We start from the raw sequence: 17,262 nt of genomic DNA, 5'->3' as shown, positions 1-17,262 counted from the left end.
ACCGTTTATAGACTTGCATCATGTACGCTAAAGTGTATTGAATGATTGATGTCTGGTGGGAAGTTTCGTCGTGACTAAATCCTGAAAAGGGCGACGGCGTTGTGCAGGGTGCAAACCCCAGGTGCCCTGTTTGGCCAACGAACAAACAAAACTTGACCACTGACACCACATGCAGACTTTATATACATCGACCGGACGCCACTACCAGCTGCCCCGCCTAACCACCCGTCAAGTACCCAACTTCAAACCCAGGGTAGCCAAACAACCCACTCGAGCACTCTGCTTTACCATCATCATCAGCCTTGCTGGCACCGCACCCATCCAACAAGGTCTTTATTCACGCAGCAAGGCTACCAAGCCCTCCTCTTCAAGTCTACTTACTTGCATCCTGTGCCTCGTTCCCACCACAGAACCCTCCTCGCCGCCATCATGCTGATCAAGTAAGCTACGAGCCAACGTCAGCGTCCAGGCTTCCAAGCACCCAAGCTAATATTTGCAAGAGTGCGGACCCTGACCGGCAAGGAGATTGAGCTGGACATTGAGAGCGATTACAAGGTACGCTATTGACTCGTGCCATGTAACAACAGTCCTTTTGCCTCAAAAGCCGCGCCTCCGCCGACAAACGGAACAAACGAGCCTGACAAAATAATACGAGATAGGTTTCGCAAATCAAGGAAAAGGTCGAAGAGAAGGAGGGCATTCCTCCCGTTCAGCAGCGTCTCATTCACGGCGGAAAGCAAATGTAGGGCGTTTCCAGCCTCGACGACAAAGAGAACTGCCGAAGCATGGCTAATCGATATGCGCAGGACCGATGACAAGACGGCCGCCGACTACAACCTCGTCGCGGGCGATACGTTGCACTTGGTGCTTGCTCTGAGAGGAGGTGCGCAGCGAAATGCATAGATGGACGGACGAGCGGCCATAGATGGGACTCATGGGAGGGAGTGGAAGACGACTGCCAGTACAACTTGCGCCGAAGCCGAGACGGGAGGCCTGCTACCATGACATGCGACTAGATTATTGTCTACATGACAAAGCGAACACACATATATACATATATTTACAATCCAAAATCATTGGACTGAATCAAGCGGTGCAGTGATGCAGTATGATGGCATTCCTCTTTGTACGAATGTTCATTACGCATCAAAGCCCCAGCCGATTATCAATAACAGAAAATGCTTGCCCAAATCCACTCCGATGCAATCTTTATCGTTTATGCCAATATAAGCCCAGTGTAACCCAAATTCTGGCTGGGCCCGTAACCGTTAATCATACACGGCTGCATCGCAGCCAATCCCACCCTTTTCATATGCTTCATCTTTTTTTGGGTCTCATGAAGACGTCCACAGCTTTGCGCTTTCGCGGCATCACCCGAGGAGCAACTGACTCGGCATGTGGTGACAGAGATGACCCAGACGCCGTAGGCAGCGGAGGCGAAGCCTTGGACTGATTATTAGAGTTGTTCTCATGGGTTGTGACTGACCCTGACTGAGGTTTTGGTGGCGATGCTGGAGGTGACTTGTCCGCTGAGCGATTGAACTTGTTCGTCAGACTCGATGAGTTCTTGACCGGACTTGATGCAGTGTTTGAAGCAGACACGCGTTTAATAGTAGTAGAAGGTGACGTAGTCGCTTGTGACGTGTTTGGTCGTCGCTTCAGAAGGGACGTGGCGGCAGATTGGGCAACAAATTTCTTGGCCGGCTTGGCCGGCATCTTGGCCACCTCGTCATCAAATAATAGGTCACCGTTGCCCTCTTCGTCCTCCTCTGAATCCGAAATGAATGTGGCTCGCTCCTCATGTTCTGCCACAGCAGACGGCGGCTCAGGAGACAGGGCAGATGATCGGTATTGGGGTTGAGAAGCCCGTCGATAGTCGTTGACCATGGATTCGGGCGCTTTCCTCATCTGCAAGCGTTGGGTTGGCGCTCGGTTAGGCCTCGAGAGAGCACCGTGAATCGTTGCGATTTCCTTCACCTCACGACGAACTTTGCGCATCACACTCGCTCCATTGACCGTCTTAGTCCGACTGCCAGAGTTGAACGATAGAGAGTTAGAGTGTGCCTCGCGTGGCCCGCCGAAAGGCCTCTTGCCTCCCCCTAGCTTGACTGACTTTGGCAGCAGCTTGCGCTCAATGATTCGGCTCGTATTCTTCTCCTTGTCCTGTCTCAGGCCGGCTAGTGCATTCTTCAGCTTGTTTTCGCTCTCCTCAAGTGCCGCGTCGTGGTCCCTTTTGTACTTTTCCCACACTCGATACCACTTGTCCGGGTTCTGCGGTTTGTATGCCTTGGCCTTGTATTCGAGAGGAAAGTCCTTTTCAATCAGCTTCAGCCATATCTCGCCTGTGTGCCCCTGGATCTGTGGAGAGCTGAGCTCAATCTGTCGAAGCTGATGGGCGCTTTCAATCTTGAGAAGAAGGTGGCGAACTGCCTCGTAGGGCAGGTAGTCTCCTATACTGCCTAGCTCCTTGAGGTTCTTCAGACAAGCCGCTGTAGCAAGCTCAGACAATGACTTGACAGGCATATTGACAATTTATAAGTTTTGGCCTCTTGATGCGTTAAATGTAATGGTGATATTGGTATCGCTGGAGGGTTGGCACAGCGAGGCGATGTTGTTGCGGATGTACGATGTTTCATTGTCTGCTGGAGGGGGGGCTGGGCATGGTCTATTTTAGCACAGGTGGTCTTCTCGCATATCAGACTAAAAAACCGGTCTCACCCTAGTATCTTTCTCGTGCTAGTTCTAGAGTTCCTGAGACGAATTATTGCGTCGGGGCATCGTAGCCATTGTGCGTTGCACATGACGAATGATGGCTGTAGACAGGGCGATGAATACAGGCTCAAGATGGTGAGGCGCTGGACGATCGTTTTATACCCAGGTGCCAGTTGACCACCGAGCACTTGAGGGGAGAAGGGTGACATGGAAGGTCAAATCCATTGGTCCTGTCTGTGGAACCAGTGAATCAGTGACTCCCGGGCCCACAAGCTTTTTTAGTTCATCACAGCCAGCCAATAGTCTTGGCGTCATCTTTTGCTTGTTGCATTTCGTCACACCCAAGATGCTGCCTGTTTTCCAACAATCATCAACCTACGATCTCGCCTCGCGCACCATCAAGCCCGACACTCCCAATCCTGTGCGCGGCACTAACCATGGCGGAATCAAATTTTATCAAACCCGACCCAGAGGATGAAAAGGTCATGCCGCCTGCAATGGCCATGGAGGAGGACGAACTCTTTGAAGACGCTGGCGACCTCGAGTTCTATGACAAGACCACCCTAGGCAACACCTTCGAAACCCTCTATCTCGCGCGCGTGCCAAAGTACATGTGGGATGCGTGGTTGAAGCTTACTGAGAGGTTAGGCGATGATGATGAGATCCAGATTGGCACTCTGCGGACGTGGAATGAACGAGTACCCGATGCGTCGATTGAGGGCGGCACCCGTGACGTGACCAAGCTTCGTATGCTCCTGCAGGCCAACTGCCCTGAGCACCAGATGCTCCCTCGCGAGTATGACTTGGAGATTCTGGATAGGGACGTCAAGAATCACTTTATATTCAGCGAGGAGGACCTGCCGGGGTATAAGGAGAAGAACAAGGCGCGTGCGGAGGCTGCCGCCGCGGGCATACCCCAATCACTGTTGCGACAAAGGCAGAACCAGGGAGCCGAGCGAACTGAGAGGACGTTTGATCGGAGAAGTCGATATCAGCCGTACTACCGAAAGGCTATTCCAAGTAACTATGGCCCCTGTCTGTTGACCAGGGCCTACTGAAACAAGGATTGCTAACCCGCAACAGAAAAGACAAAGATCTTTGGCAAAATCCACTACGATGTTCGCGTCGAACCTCGAAACATCCGAGAAGAGGAGCGCCTGCTTGCTCAGCGGCTACTCGACGCCGAGAGCTCCAAGACGAAGCTTCAAATCATCAGCAGGAACAGCGCATCCGCCATCATTAACCCAGGCACTGCAGGCTCAGCTACCTGGGGTGGAGGCTTCATCGTATGCTTTTTAGTTCCGGTTCTCCGGTCCCTTCATCGGGTGCCTTGCTAATGAACGACAGAAAAACGCACCACCGACTGTCAAGGCCAAAAAGGGCGAAGTGTTCAAGGCTGCTCGCATTCCCAAGAACCAGCTATTGGATCTCATCTTCGACTGCTTCCGTCAGTATCAGTATTGGTCCATGAAGGCATTGCGGCAAAAGCTGCAACAGCCAGACTCCTATCTGCGCCAAGTGCTCGAAGAGGTGGCTGTGTTGCACAAGAGCGGCCGCTTTGCGAACCACTATGGCTTGAACGACGCCTACAAGGACAAGGCTGGCAATGAAGCCAAGGAGGAGGCTGCCGAGGCTGTTGACGACGGGGACGACGATGAAAATGAAGAGATGGAAGATGTTTTGCCAGCATAATAACATGCCGAGGAGACATAAATTTTCAGAGAATATGGACTTGTGCCTAAAGAAAAGCGTGGGAGCCACCCGCGCACCGATTTTTTACGGCGTTTTTTGGTGTCCCATTTTTACACATTTCTGGCAGGTAATAATTAGGCCATGCATACCCTGAATAGATTGGGTCTCGGAGGTTTACATTAAACAATATCATTTGGTTTTACTGAGCAAGCTGCTGTCGATTGAGATGTGAACGATTGACGTTGGGAAGTACTGTCGAATTCACCCAACCACCACCAGCACGCGCACCTGATATTGAGCCTAGCTAGACCTCGCGTACCTGACTATGTACAGCCAACACTAGACTAATCTTGCATATTCCATCTCACAAACGTCTTCTATACTCTGCCGCAGCCATGCATTCAAAAGACTGTTGCCGTGCTACTAGAATACTTTGTGGGGGAAGTGGAGATGCGGCCAACATTGAATGTTGCTTGTGCTCGCAACCCCCATCTTTTCCAACTCCAAACAATCAACACCATTGACAGCATGCCATGCTCACATGCCGCACCATACAACGCAGTTTCATGTCCACAATGCGGCTCATCCTGGACTTTGACGGCACAATCACCCAAAAAGATACTATTGGAGAACTAGCACAAGCCGCCATTGACCTTCAACGCCGCCGTACAGGGCGGCATCTACAACCGGTATGGGACGACGCCGTGCAAGCCTATCTCAAAGACTATGAGTCCTACAAGGCAAATTTCTACCCCCCGGAGGCATCGAGAAAGGATATAGAGGCAGAAACAGACTTTTTAGCCGGGCTGAAAGACATTGAAGAAGCGTCCTTGTCCAGAGTCTCGCAGAGTGGCATCTTTGCAGGCCTACAAAGAGACGATTTCTTTCACATGGGTGTCGACGCCGTCTTGTCTGGACGTGTTTCCAAGACTGAAGGATTCGAGGAGCTGTTACAGTCTGCCGAGAGTAAGGGCCTGAAAGTCAACGTGACGTCGGTCAATTGGTCCAAGGCGTTTATCGAAGGCGTCCTGCACCCGCAGCATCTCGGCGTCGCTGCCAACGACATTTCTGAAAAGGGAGAAATCAAAGGCCCCCGGAGCCTAGGTGGTGTCAGGGTAACAACTTCACCCGACAAGCTGAATGCCCTGCGGCAAATCACGCAGACCGACCAGCGGGTGTTGTATTTCGGCGACTCTACAACAGATTTGCAGTGCCTCCTCTACTCTCATGGCGTCATCATCGCCAAGGACGCAACATCATCACTGCTCAGCACACTCTCCCGCATCGGCATTGACGTCCCACACATTGGAAATCTGCAGAACCACCCGCATACCAAGCTTTTCTGGGCCCGCGACTTCCGAGAGGTGCTTGCAAGCGGTGCCCTGGAACAAGGACAATAACGCGTTTGAACGGCCAAGCACCATGCAATATCAGCCCATATCCACAGAGCCCGCATCCACAAAGCCCGCAGAGCCGACATCCAACATTGAAACAACACAGCGGTCGTTGGCCATACTGCGAACGCTGGAGTGGGCACCCCCGCAACTCTGTCAAAGTCCAGAAGAACTGCACCGCCCGGGAGAAGCGCTGCAGTGGGACAAAAGTGAAATTCAATAGTGCAAGGACTCGCCGACGAAACCCCGTGGCCGAATCACCCGGCATTACAATAAGACGATGGTTGAGCCGCAGGTTCCGACATCGTAATGCTGAGCATCGACGAAATCAAGGATTTGGCATTTTGTCCATTTCAAGCGGGGATCTATTGCTGGCTAGGGAAAAGTAAGATGGGGAGAGTATATTCCATTTTGCCTGTACGTACACCGTTATATGGCATTAAGAGAAATTACAGGGATTTAATGTTATACCCGTCAGCTCACAACTCAGCAGGAACAAGCATTTGAAGTCTCTTGATATAGCTTTGAGTGACTGTCGTGGAGCCTAATGATATGACTGATAACGCGAAGAGCAAAAATGTGCAGGACGGGCATGGTTCTTGGCTTACGATGATTTTAGCTTGACGATTCCTCTCCTGCAACATAAAGAGTTGCAGGAAATCGTCACCATATTGAACCTGTCCTGCCTCGAAATTCCGAAAGATATAATTCCTCCTCACAAAAAAGCACATTAGCTGGGCCTCAGCATGAGACGCGTTGAAACTTCCCTCTACACCAGCCTTATCACGACGGTCTGATTCAAAGAAAAAGCCTATGGCTTCGGCGATGACAAAATTCTCAACCCCTCCCCAATATCCTTCATTTAATCTCAAATACCCGGCCTCTGGCGACCTAAACTCGGAGTGTACGGGATTGGTCCTGCCGCTTACTGCGACTACCGGGGGGAAATCATCGCCGCGAACAAGAACGGCCGCAGTCTTGGATTAAGTAAGTATTTCTATTCCTTGCCGGGGAATGACTAGGGATATTGTCGCGGCAGGCAGAGACTTGTAGAAGAAGGCGTCTGTGAGGTCTGCCAGATCAGGCTGTATGCCTGTTGAGGTACTCATCGCAGGTGTATACTTCAGTAAGGCCCGAATCAGCCTTCTATGGCCTTTCTTAACGAACGAGTCCTCTGAGTAATTAGAATGTCGTTTATGTCTCTCCTGATCATTCCTCTGAGACTCTTCCGCTAAATTCCCTGCCGTCATGCCGCGCCGGTCTTTTAGAGAGCTATCTGCGCCAGCTTCAAGCAAGAGCTCAACGATTTTTGGATGACCCCAAAGGGCGGCTTCCATCAGCGGTGTTCGTCCTTTGGCATCCGTAACATTGACATCGGAACCGAGTTCCAAAAGGTATTCGACAGCTTTGCGGTGTCCGTTAGGCACTGCCAGGGCCAGCAAGGACAGGCCATCCTTATCCTTAAACTGAAGTAGTGCAGTGGGATTTGGCGAATCCTCAAGATATCGTCTCATTTCATTCACGCTTCCACAACAAGCCGCCGATGCTAAATAGACAGAGGCACGTTCGGTCATCACTTCTTCTACTCCATCTCGCTCGGATGGCGTGATGATGTCGTAGTCCCCATCTTCTAGAGCTACGTCTTGTAGCCTGTCCGCAAGCTCAGAAGGTTCAGATGATTCGTTCGGATAGCAGCTTTCCAGCGCCTCCAGAACGTCCGCAGGTATCGTTTTCAGGCCAACCGTGCGGAATCGTTCTTTCAGCTTCGTGTCATCATCATCAGGTATCCGTTCGATTTCGAAAGATAATCCGGCAACTCTACAATCGTTTTCGAATGGGAAGATAATCACATACTCGGTACCTACATCCGAATCTTTTTTTTCACAGTGAGCCACTCTCGAATCGCAGCGCGTTAGAGACGGACCATCGTAAATGTAACGCCCCGAGTCGTCCTGAATCCTCCACCCCGTCGCGCCATGATACCTAAAGTGGCTGATACCATGGACGTGCGTTTTGCTACAGAAAGGGCAAAGAACAGTTACACTGTTATCACTCCAATGAAGGGCAATGGCAGCCAACAGTGAATCCTTTCGTCTCCGTGCCGCCGTATTCCGACAAGGGATTTCTTCCGCAGATGCTGTCTCGTAGGAAACTCCATCCGGGGGGTTATAACGAAAAAATTGCAAAGTTGAAAAATCCCACATTTCAGGACAGTAGGTATAATGGCTTTGAGGCTGGTGGATGGAATTGAAACCTGAGCAGACTTCGACAATGAAGCCCCGTGTATTGGGCACGACGGTATTAAGAAATATCATGAACATCTTGGGCACTTCAGGTTTTACTCTCTTGCCATAAAAATCTGTTTAATTGGTCATCAGCCCCCCTGCCAGGTCACGCATGAGGAATACGTAATTCAGTGAGGGGATTGCCTGCACATGAGAACAGAGTTTCCGGCCCAGCAAGGAACACCACGCCAGTTATATCATTGCTCACTGCCACGCAGTCAGCCAGGCAATTCCGCAGGTCTTGCGTGCTTGGCCATGCATTCAACCTCATGCACGTGCATAGCACATGGTCGGTGATGCAATAGCCCCGTGGCAGATTTCTGTAAATGGCGCGCATATCCCTCGAAACATTTCGTGACGTGGAAACATCAAGTCTACATGATCCTGAACCACCTATCATTGATTCCCACCACATACCATGAGGCTCCTCACTCTCGTCCTGGGAGCTTCCCCCATCACCGCCCTCACAGCCACCCAGCTCTTCCAATTCGCCAACACATCCCAGTTCGTCGAAAACATCGCGGTGCGCCCCAACGGCCACCTTCTCCTCAACACATTCGACAACGCCCGCCTGTACACCCTCGACCCCTCCGCCAAGGAGATTGTTCCTCAAGTCATTGCCCAAATCCCCGGCAGCACTGCACTCACGGGCATTGTAGACGTAGCGCACGACGTGTACGCCGTATCCGCCGGTGTCCTCAACTCCACCAATCTTTCTTTCGAGCCAGGGACTTCGAAAATCGTGCTTGTCAATGTTGGCGATTGTGCCCACGGCAAGCCTGCCTCTGTCGAGGTGGCCGCCCAGATCCCCGAGGCGGGTCTTTTAAACGGCATCGCCGGCCTCCCCAAGCATCGACACATTGTCCTCAGCGCGGACTCCAAGACGGGCCGCGTATACCGAGTGAATACCGTGAATGGAGAGGTGGACATTGCCCTTGAGGACGACAGGTTTACGCCGGGACCGCGGCCCAACTCGGTGCCTCTGGGTATTAATGGCATCAAGGTCTTCAATGGATATCTGTACTTGACAAATTCGGGGCAGGGATTTGTTGCGAGGATCAAAATCAATGACTTTGGCGACAAAGCGGGCGACTTGGAAATCATCACTACTCTACCGCTCGACCCGCCCAAAACTCCCGACGACTTTTCCATTGCCAGGGATGGAACAATTTATCTGGGCGCCCATTTGGATACGTTGGTGAAGATAACGCCGGACGGCAAGTGGGTCTCTTTGATCGAAGGCAGCAGTGCTGGCGTTTATTTGGATGGGCCTACTTCTACGGCGTTGAGTAAAGATGAGAAGACGGTATATGTTACTACGGGAGGCGGCGGCCAGAGTGGTAAAGGTGGACAGATTGTTGCCGTCAAGTTGTAATCCTGGGTGCAGACTTGGCTATCGAGCAGTATTGTATTGGCTACATCACATATAAGGAGAGTTGCTACGGCCAGGAACCCGGAAAGTCCTCCGGTCGTCATCAATGCTGGCCCGTCCACCCTTCTGCTGCTCGATCCAAGTTGAACGCAGCGCTGATGAGTGCAAGGTGACTGAATGCCTGCGGCGTATTGCCCAACTGCTCGCCACTTCGAGCAATTTCCTCTGAAAACATGGATAAATGGTTGGAAAATGAGAGCATATTCTCAAACATGTTGACTGCGCGGACAAGATATTTCTTTTCATAGACACCGGCACGGGTCATGGCCTCGACTAGCCAAAATGTGCACATGCTAAACGCACCATCCCGCCCACCAACGCCTATAAAGTCCTCATTAGCATTACATCATGGTTCCTGGGGGATACATTGAGATATTGGGCCATACCGTCATCTGACAGTTCCGTATCGTAGCGAAACACCAAGCCAGCACTGGTTAGACCGCCTTTATCAGGAGGCAGTAGAATTCGGTCCAGAGTATTGACGAATCGAGGATCACAAGGTGAAATAAAAAACACGAGGGGGGCAATGAGGATAGCCGAATCTAAAACGGTCCTATTTTCGTAGCTTTGAATAAAAGCCTTCATCTCGGTGTTGTAACCTGTAAAAAAAACTCATTAGTGATGACATCGCCCGAGGACGAACGCGCTTGACCGACCCTTTTCCATTACTTCTTCGTAAATCTTATCCCTGGCCGCCAGCCAATTGGCACGGTTGGGACACGGGAAACATCGCTTCTCGGCTAGTCGTAGGCCGCGGTCAAAGGTGACCCAAAGCATAATTCTGGAATAAGTAAAGTGCTGCTTCGTACCACGGACTTCCCAAATTGACATGTCGGGATCTGTGGTGTCAGCATTCACTTGAACAGCATTGACGGATATTACGATAATACACACCATTGACAATAGTCAACACATAGTCTAGAGAAATTAGCATGTCGGCAGAGATGTTGGACATCGGAACCTACCTAGTAATTCTCTCACTGCACACCACACATCCCAAGGGACCGGTTTGCCGTACTTATTGTATAGGTATATGGCATCCATGAGTTCGCCGTAAATATCAAACTGCTGATGAAAAGCAGCACCGTTACCAATTCGGACTGGCTTACTGCCTCGATAGCCGTCAAGATGGTCCAAGGTGCTTTCTGGGATGTCCGTCTCACCGTGGATGGTAAACATGATAGGCAAACCCCCATCGGGACCGCGAGACTTGACAAAACGCTCCATAATAAAGTCCATGTATGCATCTGCCTCGGCCCTGAATCCAAGTCGAAGGAGAATGTAAATGGTGAAGCTGGAGTCGCGCACCCATGAATACCGGTAGTCCCAGTTTCTCACTCCACCAATGTCTTCTGGAATAGAAAAGGTGGGCGCTGCCACGATGGCGCCGGTGGGTTCTGCAGGCCATTAGAACACAAGGATTAGAAGATGCGCGGGAATGTGTGTGTAATCTCACCGTAGGTCAGCATTTTCAAAATCATGAGACTTCGAGCCACAACCTCCCTCCAACGGCCCTTGTACTTTGACTGATGGTTGAAATTGTGCCAAAAGGTCTGAGTATCATGCTGTTGACTGTCAAGCACCGAAGTGGAAATCCGTGCCGTGATATGATCCGGGATGTCGTTCCTCAGCACAAAGGAAATGGCCTCTCCTTCATGTACTTGAACCCGGCCAACGAGACCTTCGCCAATCATTCCCTCCTTCTTTACCCTTTTGAATGTGATATGGGGACATCCGTTGCCGTCGTCTCCCTGCTGAAGGACCACATCCAACTGAAGTCGCACATCTTTGCCATGGAAGGTGGCAACTTTGCTCTGCGAGTCGATGTTGGGGAATAGTGTGGTCATGTGTGGCTCAAGGCCGTATCCAAAGGCGGGAAATATTTCCACATCTATGAGCTATGAGCATCTGGAAGTTTGAGCATCTGGAAGTTTCACCTTGAATGTGATCACGGCAAACTTACCAAACGTCAAGGATCCTCTGATACATTCTACTCGTCTAACGAGCCACTTCTTGAGTTCCTCTTGCACGCTTGTCGACTCACGATAGGAACTTTGTTTGTATTCTTTGGTGGTGACTAGTGCGGACTTGGGCCGAGGGAAGAAGTCGACCAGATCCACAACACCGTCCTCATGAATGTATCGGGTTTGCAGAATGCATGACCCAGGCAGGTATTGCTGTTTGGTAGTACACTGGAATTCTGCTGGAGGCGCAATACTAAAGTAGCCGCCCTTGTCCTTGTCCAACAGTCGACAAAACACGGACGGTGAGTCAAAATCGGGCCTACACCCACGTTTCAATCAAGAATTCTTGTGACGGGCAAACCGCAGGACAATCTCACCAGCACATGAAGTCCACGCTGCCATCAATGCCCACAAGCGCACAAGTGTGCATGTTGCCGATCATTCCGTAGTCCTCTATCGGCAGGTAGCCGCCGGTTTGAGCTCGCCGGGACGGTCCCCGGCGAGGTGCTGAACCTTCCGCCATTGAGCAAGCTCGTCAGCAGGACGAGTTGGGAATGGCATCAAATGATTGACAGGATTCGATCGAGATGATGATTCATTTGAGGTGATTCAAATCGGAGATGCGAGTGAATGGGAGTGGGAAGCCTTGGAAGTCTATTCCTGTCACAATACAGGGAGAAGAAGCTAGGTACCAGACCTAAGTAAGTACTCCGTAAAGTAGGTTGGTTGGTAGCTGTCAGTTTTATCTAGGTGTTGGTGGGGCAAGGTGAGCTCAGCCGACTTCCGGGGAAAGTGGGTCCAAACTTCACGATCTTGATGCTGATGCGATCTTGGAGTGGAGGAAGAGGACCTGTCCCATTTGTTCTCAACGTCTGAAGAGTACTTTCTTAGTACTAGTTGTTGAGTTTACTTTGATTCATATTCCCCACAGCTTAGAAGATGTCATTGCTCGCAGCTGCCATTTCTTCTACCAGGCCGGGAGCTTCGGGCACTAAAGCAAAATGCAAGTGTGACGCTAGATTCGGTACTGGTGTAACCGACGAATCATCCAAGCACCGATGAAAAAAGACTGTTGAGAGCAAAGCAGACGAATTAAGAGCAGCGAAAGGGGTGAATTGCTACTAGGCTGGGAGCTTTCCGTCTCTTAGCGACTGAGCGATAATCAGTTTGTGACATGATACGGTGGAGATGCGCCGATAGCGCATATTTGGTCTTTTCTTGCATTTTGATGGGCGTGGCGTCCCCATTGTCTTCTATTCATTCTTAGAGCAGGAGGTATCAAGATCCTGTCGACTGGTGGCTTTGGTGATTGTGTGAGTCTTGACAACATACTCCGTACGTTGCTATGTTTCGACCTGAACCATTTATGCGGTCGATTTGAGACAGAGTTCGGAAGAGTCACCTGTGACATTTTACGCAGCAAAGGGGTCTGGTGGTAATGTGAGAACAACCTCAAAAAAAAACCCGCGGAGTGTCTAGAGCTTACGAACTCCGTACCTCTTCCCCGCATCCACGATTATGGCTGAAACAGTGCTAGAAGATTGTTGCGGGCAGCAATGTCGGACCCCTTCTTTACCAACTTTCCAGCCCAAGGCTGGTCCAGCTTCTCGTCCGACACGCCTTCTCCGCACCGAGAAAGCTGACTGTGCCTGTGCTCGCAGGGCTGACAAACTGGGTGCTGGTGCCATGGCCATCTCAGGAAACATTGAAGCCAAATGGGAAAAGATGGGAGCGGTGGCTGGGAAAGGGCGGTCGAAAGCCCGAGGCCCAGAGACACTTCCTCTCCCCTCCATTCTACTGGCTTATGTTCACCACATCCGCTTGTGGCCGCCAGATTCGCGTAGCAGAGCGCCTGACCGATAGCGTGGCGGTGAGGAGCAACGGCCCACAAAGATCAGCCTGGCAGCTCGCAGGTCCTGTCGGACTGTGCGTGGTGATACCGTGCCTGTTCTTGCACCACGACTCCACGACACAGCGCTTTCGTGCGGAGTACAGTAACGGTTGCCACGTCTCTGAGCTCCAACATTAGTACACTATTCCATGTTGAACTCTCAAGCCACTCTTACTTTGGCGGAATAGTAGTAAGATGTCCGGTATACATACATACGCACCTCATGCAGTGGATCTTGCCCAAACTCGCGTGAAGAAGTCAGGATTGGCTGCCCAAAAGATACCAGACGTATTATTGCTGGTTCAGGCCCAGCTCCGGGGGTCTTGGTGGCCAAGCTTGTTGTCCCATCTATTACCGGGTCCAGCCGTCCGTCCATCAGGGGGGAACCATCGATTAATCATGCCGACAAAGTCAATGTTGTGCCTCTGCATGGGTCATGCGTTCGTCGTGGGTCACTGTGTTGTGCACAAGTCTGCACATGTGCAAGCAATTCTCGGCTGGGCTGTTGCAAAGTTAACGCGGTGTTGCGATGCAAGCCAGACGGCCGGAGAGCACACACATACAGGCATGCAGGAGTGTTCTGAAGAAATACTAGCATACCAGAGGGGGTCTAGACTGAGCCATGGCCCGTCCCATGGACAGGCCGTCGATGTTGAACGGTGAGCGGTCGTCGCGAGCTTGTGGGTAAAGCATTTGGAGGCTGTCGCGTGCCCTGCAATATTCCTTCATGGCGGCCGCAAGCCTGTCACTTCCCTCCCCCCAGGAGGCCGACTCGCCTTGAGACTTTGGCTTGCTAACCAACACATCAATTGCTATTGACATGAATTGCCGGTGTTTGGTCTTGTTGCTGCCCGGTCTTGATGATACTACTATTGTTCTTTCAATGTTGACGCCCGGGAGCCAAGACACCCGGAACTAGGGAGGGGGGGAGACTTGCAGCGCCGTCTAGCCCTGTGACCCAGCCCAAAGTGCTCTAGCTGCCGCGAGCCAGGGGCTACAGTTGCACGGAGTACCTACCTGTATGCACCAGTCAACTGCAAGTGGCTGGGTACCAAGCCATATGCACCAGTTGGCCTCCTAGTCGGTACCTGGAAACGCCCATGCCGCCTTCTGCCTGTGAGCACTCATCAGTCGGTCCAAGCGACGAGGTTCATCTCCACAATTCATCTGCCCCCCTCATGCAACACCAGCACTTGTTGGACTGTCCTCCGTCTGATTCTGTGCTTGCATGGCGGCATCTCGTGGCCGGCTGCACTGTTTCACACATCTCTCTTCCTTTGGCTCCGGTACATGTCCAATAAGCTCCCCTGTTGGCCTGCCATTTTACCCACCTAAACGCCGGAGCGGACGGGGAGCCCCAGTGCCGGCTGGTGGCTCAGGTGCTCGTGAGTCTCTTGACGTCCTCGCCCGTTGGGTGCCGTCAAAACCCCAGACATACAATTCCACCTGTATTGGTCAATGACTGGACCGTCGCGTGCCCGCCCCAGTCCAAGTGCGAGTGCAAGATGACATTGTACCCTGCCGAGCCTAGGAAGCTTTGTTGTGACCCTTCGAAATCTCCATCATGGCCCTAGACCCATCATCTCCCTCCTCCCATACTACCCTCTCCCCTTCCTCTCCCCTGGCTGCGTTCGACGCAGTACAGTCACCAATTTCTCCCAGCAGTGCTTCACAATTCGATCCTCGACTCGAGTTCTCTGGCGCCATCGCCCCTGCCCCGACCAATCCTTCTACTTCTCGACAAGCAGTCGGCTCAGGCTCTGCCGGCAACGATATCGAGATGGAACCAATTCCGGGTCATCGGCGGCGGAAGAGCAGTCTCATGAACCCAGTTGGTGGTCACAGTCTCTCTGGTGTGCCTGCTCCTGGCCGGCCAAGTTATTCCCAAAGCTCCCGTAACAACGCCCCTACGTCTTCTAGCCTGCAAGAGGGCTCAAAGGAACATCTCGATGTTCCTGGTCGAAGTACTGGGGAGTCTGGCTCCAAGGACGACTCCGGGAGAGACAGTTTCAGTGACGAGGATTTGCACGACGATGAGGAAATGGGGTTGACGAGAAAGGATAAATCGCGGAAGCAAAAGAAACGGAGGAGGAATACATTGCTAGATAATCGAATTGCGCGCGAGAAGCATCTTTCCGACGACGAGCGCAAGGAAGCAGATCGCAATGTCGTCAGGAGCCTGTTCATCAATGGGGTTTTGATCCTGTTGTGGTACTTCTTTTCGCTCTCCATTTCACTAGTAAGTGTCAATCTTGGATCGACTGAACCCCTCACATACCTGGATTGACCATTGGCTTGTTAGTATAATAAATGGATGTTCGACAAGGACCGCCTGAATTTTGCATTTCCTCTATTCACCACGTCTACACATATGATTGTGCAGTTTGTCTTGTCAGGCTTGGTCTTGACATTCGTGCCCTCACTACGGCCAAAAGCAGCGCACAACTCTGACGGCGGCCGATCCAGGCATGAGTCTGAGCCTCAGGGATCCGTCATGTCCAAAATGTTTTATTTTACCCGTATTGGCCCGTGTGGTGCCGCTACTAGTCTAGATATCGGACTGGGAAATACGTCACTCAAGTTTATCAGCTTGACATTTTACAGTATGTTGCATGTTCCAACAACTGCCGACAATTATATATGCTAATGCTCAGTACTAGCCATGTGCAAATCTTCATCCCTTGCTTTTGTCCTGCTCTTCGCCTTCGTATTCCGTCTCGAAACGCCGACTTGGCGCCTTGTTGCCATCATCGCAACGATGACGTTTGGTGTCATTCTTATGGTGTTTGGGGAGGTCGAATTCAAGTTTGGAGGCTTCTTCCTCGTCATCTCCGCAGCATTCTTTTCAGGGCTGCGGTGGGCTCTTACGCAGATCCTGCTTCTACGCAACCCAGCCACCTCCAATCCCTTTTCGAGCATCTTCTTTCTCTCTCCCGTCATGTTTGTCGTTCTCTTCTCCCTGGCTATTCCGGTTGAGGGTTTCGGGCCGTTGTGGGATGGCCTCAAGGCCCTCAACGCGGAATGGGGTGTCTGGACACCACTTTTCCTATTGTTCCCAGGTTGCATTGCGTTCCTCATGATTGCATCCGAATTTGCGCTTCTTCAACGAACATCCGTCGTCACCTTGTCTATTGCAGGCATTTTCAAGGAAGTCGTAACCATCTCCGCCGCGTCCATTGTTTTTGACGACAAGCTCACGCCCATCAACGTCATCGGTCTCCTAGTCACAATGGCCGCTATTGGCGCCTACAATTATGTCAAGATCACCAAGATGCGCCAAGAGGCACAAATTGAAGTCCATGAACGCCATGTGGGCGTGCACCCAACAACTCCAATCAGTCACAGCGGAAGTGGCAGCGACATGGACAATGATGAATCGGCCGCAGAGACCGCAGGTCTATTACAACGGACTGACGAGCAGGAACAGGGGATTGTCACAGTGGATGGTGACGTGCAACCGGGCCTGCCTCGACCATCAAACGTGCAATGAAAAGTGGATAGAAGAAAGCGTTTATGATGGAGATTTTTTACTTTAAGCATACTGCAAACCGGTTCTCCAGCGTTGATTTTATTTGTTTCAATGTTTTGTATATTGACGTCTAATTTTGGACCCAAGGAAAGGGCCATTCACTTTATCTGTTTTGTAGGATGGATGGAAAAAGAATAGGGTGGCGGGAAGGGCAGAGGATCTCGGCATGATTTATTTTTGCCAGTGAGTCAAGCTAGAGTGGCTCGGATATACCATTGATCTAGAGGTGGAAATACCAAAGTTCGGCCCGAGTTAGCATATAAAGGGACTAGACATTGGATACGTGTCAATGGCACGCGGTAATGGAAATGTACGTTGTGCATGCATGGTTTGGTTTCCGTGACCCATCTATAGTAACTCAAG

General features: G+C 51.3%; 8 protein-coding genes across 8 annotated transcripts; 5 read left to right on the top strand and 3 right to left on the bottom strand.

The window, feature by feature from the left end:
* Nucleotides 1–429: 429 nt before the first annotated feature.
* Nucleotides 430–903, top strand: MAA_03947 (proteinase; the record flags this gene model as incomplete). The annotated part of the gene is made up of 4 exons (XM_007821945.2): nucleotides 430–440; nucleotides 501–555; nucleotides 660–742; nucleotides 807–903. The coding sequence occupies 4 exons, from the start codon at nucleotides 430–432 to the stop codon at nucleotides 901–903; spliced, it is 246 nt and encodes an 81-aa protein (XP_007820136.2).
* A 414-nt stretch (nucleotides 904–1,317) lies between these two features.
* On the bottom strand, nucleotides 1,318–2,523 carry MAA_03948 (RNA polymerase II transcription factor SIII (Elongin) subunit A; the record flags this gene model as incomplete). The annotated part of the gene is made up of 1 exon (XM_007821946.1): nucleotides 1,318–2,523. The coding sequence occupies one exon, from the start codon at nucleotides 2,521–2,523 to the stop codon at nucleotides 1,318–1,320; it is 1,206 nt and encodes a 401-aa protein (XP_007820137.1).
* A 626-nt stretch (nucleotides 2,524–3,149) lies between these two features.
* On the top strand, nucleotides 3,150–4,404 carry MAA_03949 (transcription factor IIF beta subunit; the record flags this gene model as incomplete). Its single annotated transcript, XM_007821947.1, has 3 exons — nucleotides 3,150–3,732; nucleotides 3,796–3,998; nucleotides 4,060–4,404. The coding sequence occupies 3 exons, from the start codon at nucleotides 3,150–3,152 to the stop codon at nucleotides 4,402–4,404; spliced, it is 1,131 nt and encodes a 376-aa protein (XP_007820138.1).
* Nucleotides 4,405–4,979: 575 nt separating this feature from the next.
* On the top strand, nucleotides 4,980–5,804 carry MAA_03950 (Haloacid dehalogenase-like hydrolase; the record flags this gene model as incomplete). The annotated part of the gene is made up of 1 exon (XM_007821948.1): nucleotides 4,980–5,804. One exon carries the CDS (start codon nucleotides 4,980–4,982, stop codon nucleotides 5,802–5,804), a length of 825 nt encoding a protein of 274 aa, XP_007820139.1.
* A 977-nt stretch (nucleotides 5,805–6,781) lies between these two features.
* Nucleotides 6,782–8,119, bottom strand: MAA_03951 (Ankyrin repeat protein; the record flags this gene model as incomplete). The annotated part of the gene is made up of 1 exon (XM_007821949.1): nucleotides 6,782–8,119. The coding sequence occupies one exon, from the start codon at nucleotides 8,117–8,119 to the stop codon at nucleotides 6,782–6,784; it is 1,338 nt and encodes a 445-aa protein (XP_007820140.1).
* A 382-nt stretch (nucleotides 8,120–8,501) lies between these two features.
* MAA_03952 (Six-bladed beta-propeller, TolB-like protein) lies at nucleotides 8,502–9,458 on the top strand (the record flags this gene model as incomplete). Its single annotated transcript, XM_007821950.1, has 1 exon — nucleotides 8,502–9,458. The coding sequence occupies one exon, from the start codon at nucleotides 8,502–8,504 to the stop codon at nucleotides 9,456–9,458; it is 957 nt and encodes a 318-aa protein (XP_007820141.1).
* A 100-nt stretch (nucleotides 9,459–9,558) lies between these two features.
* Nucleotides 9,559–12,002, bottom strand: MAA_03953 (glycoside hydrolase family 15; the record flags this gene model as incomplete). Its single annotated transcript, XM_007821951.1, has 8 exons — nucleotides 9,559–9,836; nucleotides 9,902–10,114; nucleotides 10,172–10,354; nucleotides 10,410–10,433; nucleotides 10,481–10,912; nucleotides 10,972–11,406; nucleotides 11,479–11,798; nucleotides 11,857–12,002. The coding sequence occupies 8 exons, from the start codon at nucleotides 12,000–12,002 to the stop codon at nucleotides 9,559–9,561; spliced, it is 2,031 nt and encodes a 676-aa protein (XP_007820142.1).
* A 2,932-nt stretch (nucleotides 12,003–14,934) lies between these two features.
* MAA_03954 (solute carrier family 35 member C2) lies at nucleotides 14,935–16,860 on the top strand (the record flags this gene model as incomplete). The annotated part of the gene is made up of 3 exons (XM_007821952.1): nucleotides 14,935–15,609; nucleotides 15,754–15,973; nucleotides 16,025–16,860. 3 exons carry the CDS (start codon nucleotides 14,935–14,937, stop codon nucleotides 16,858–16,860), a joined length of 1,731 nt encoding a protein of 576 aa, XP_007820143.1.
* Nucleotides 16,861–17,262: the final 402 nt, after the last annotated feature.

This window comes from Metarhizium robertsii (genome assembly GCF_000187425.2).
Source record: "Metarhizium robertsii ARSEF 23 chromosome Unknown MAA_Scf_5, whole genome shotgun sequence".
Lineage (NCBI taxonomy): Eukaryota > Fungi > Ascomycota > Sordariomycetes > Hypocreales > Clavicipitaceae > Metarhizium > Metarhizium robertsii.
This window is presented reverse-complemented; position numbering and strand designations above follow the sequence as displayed.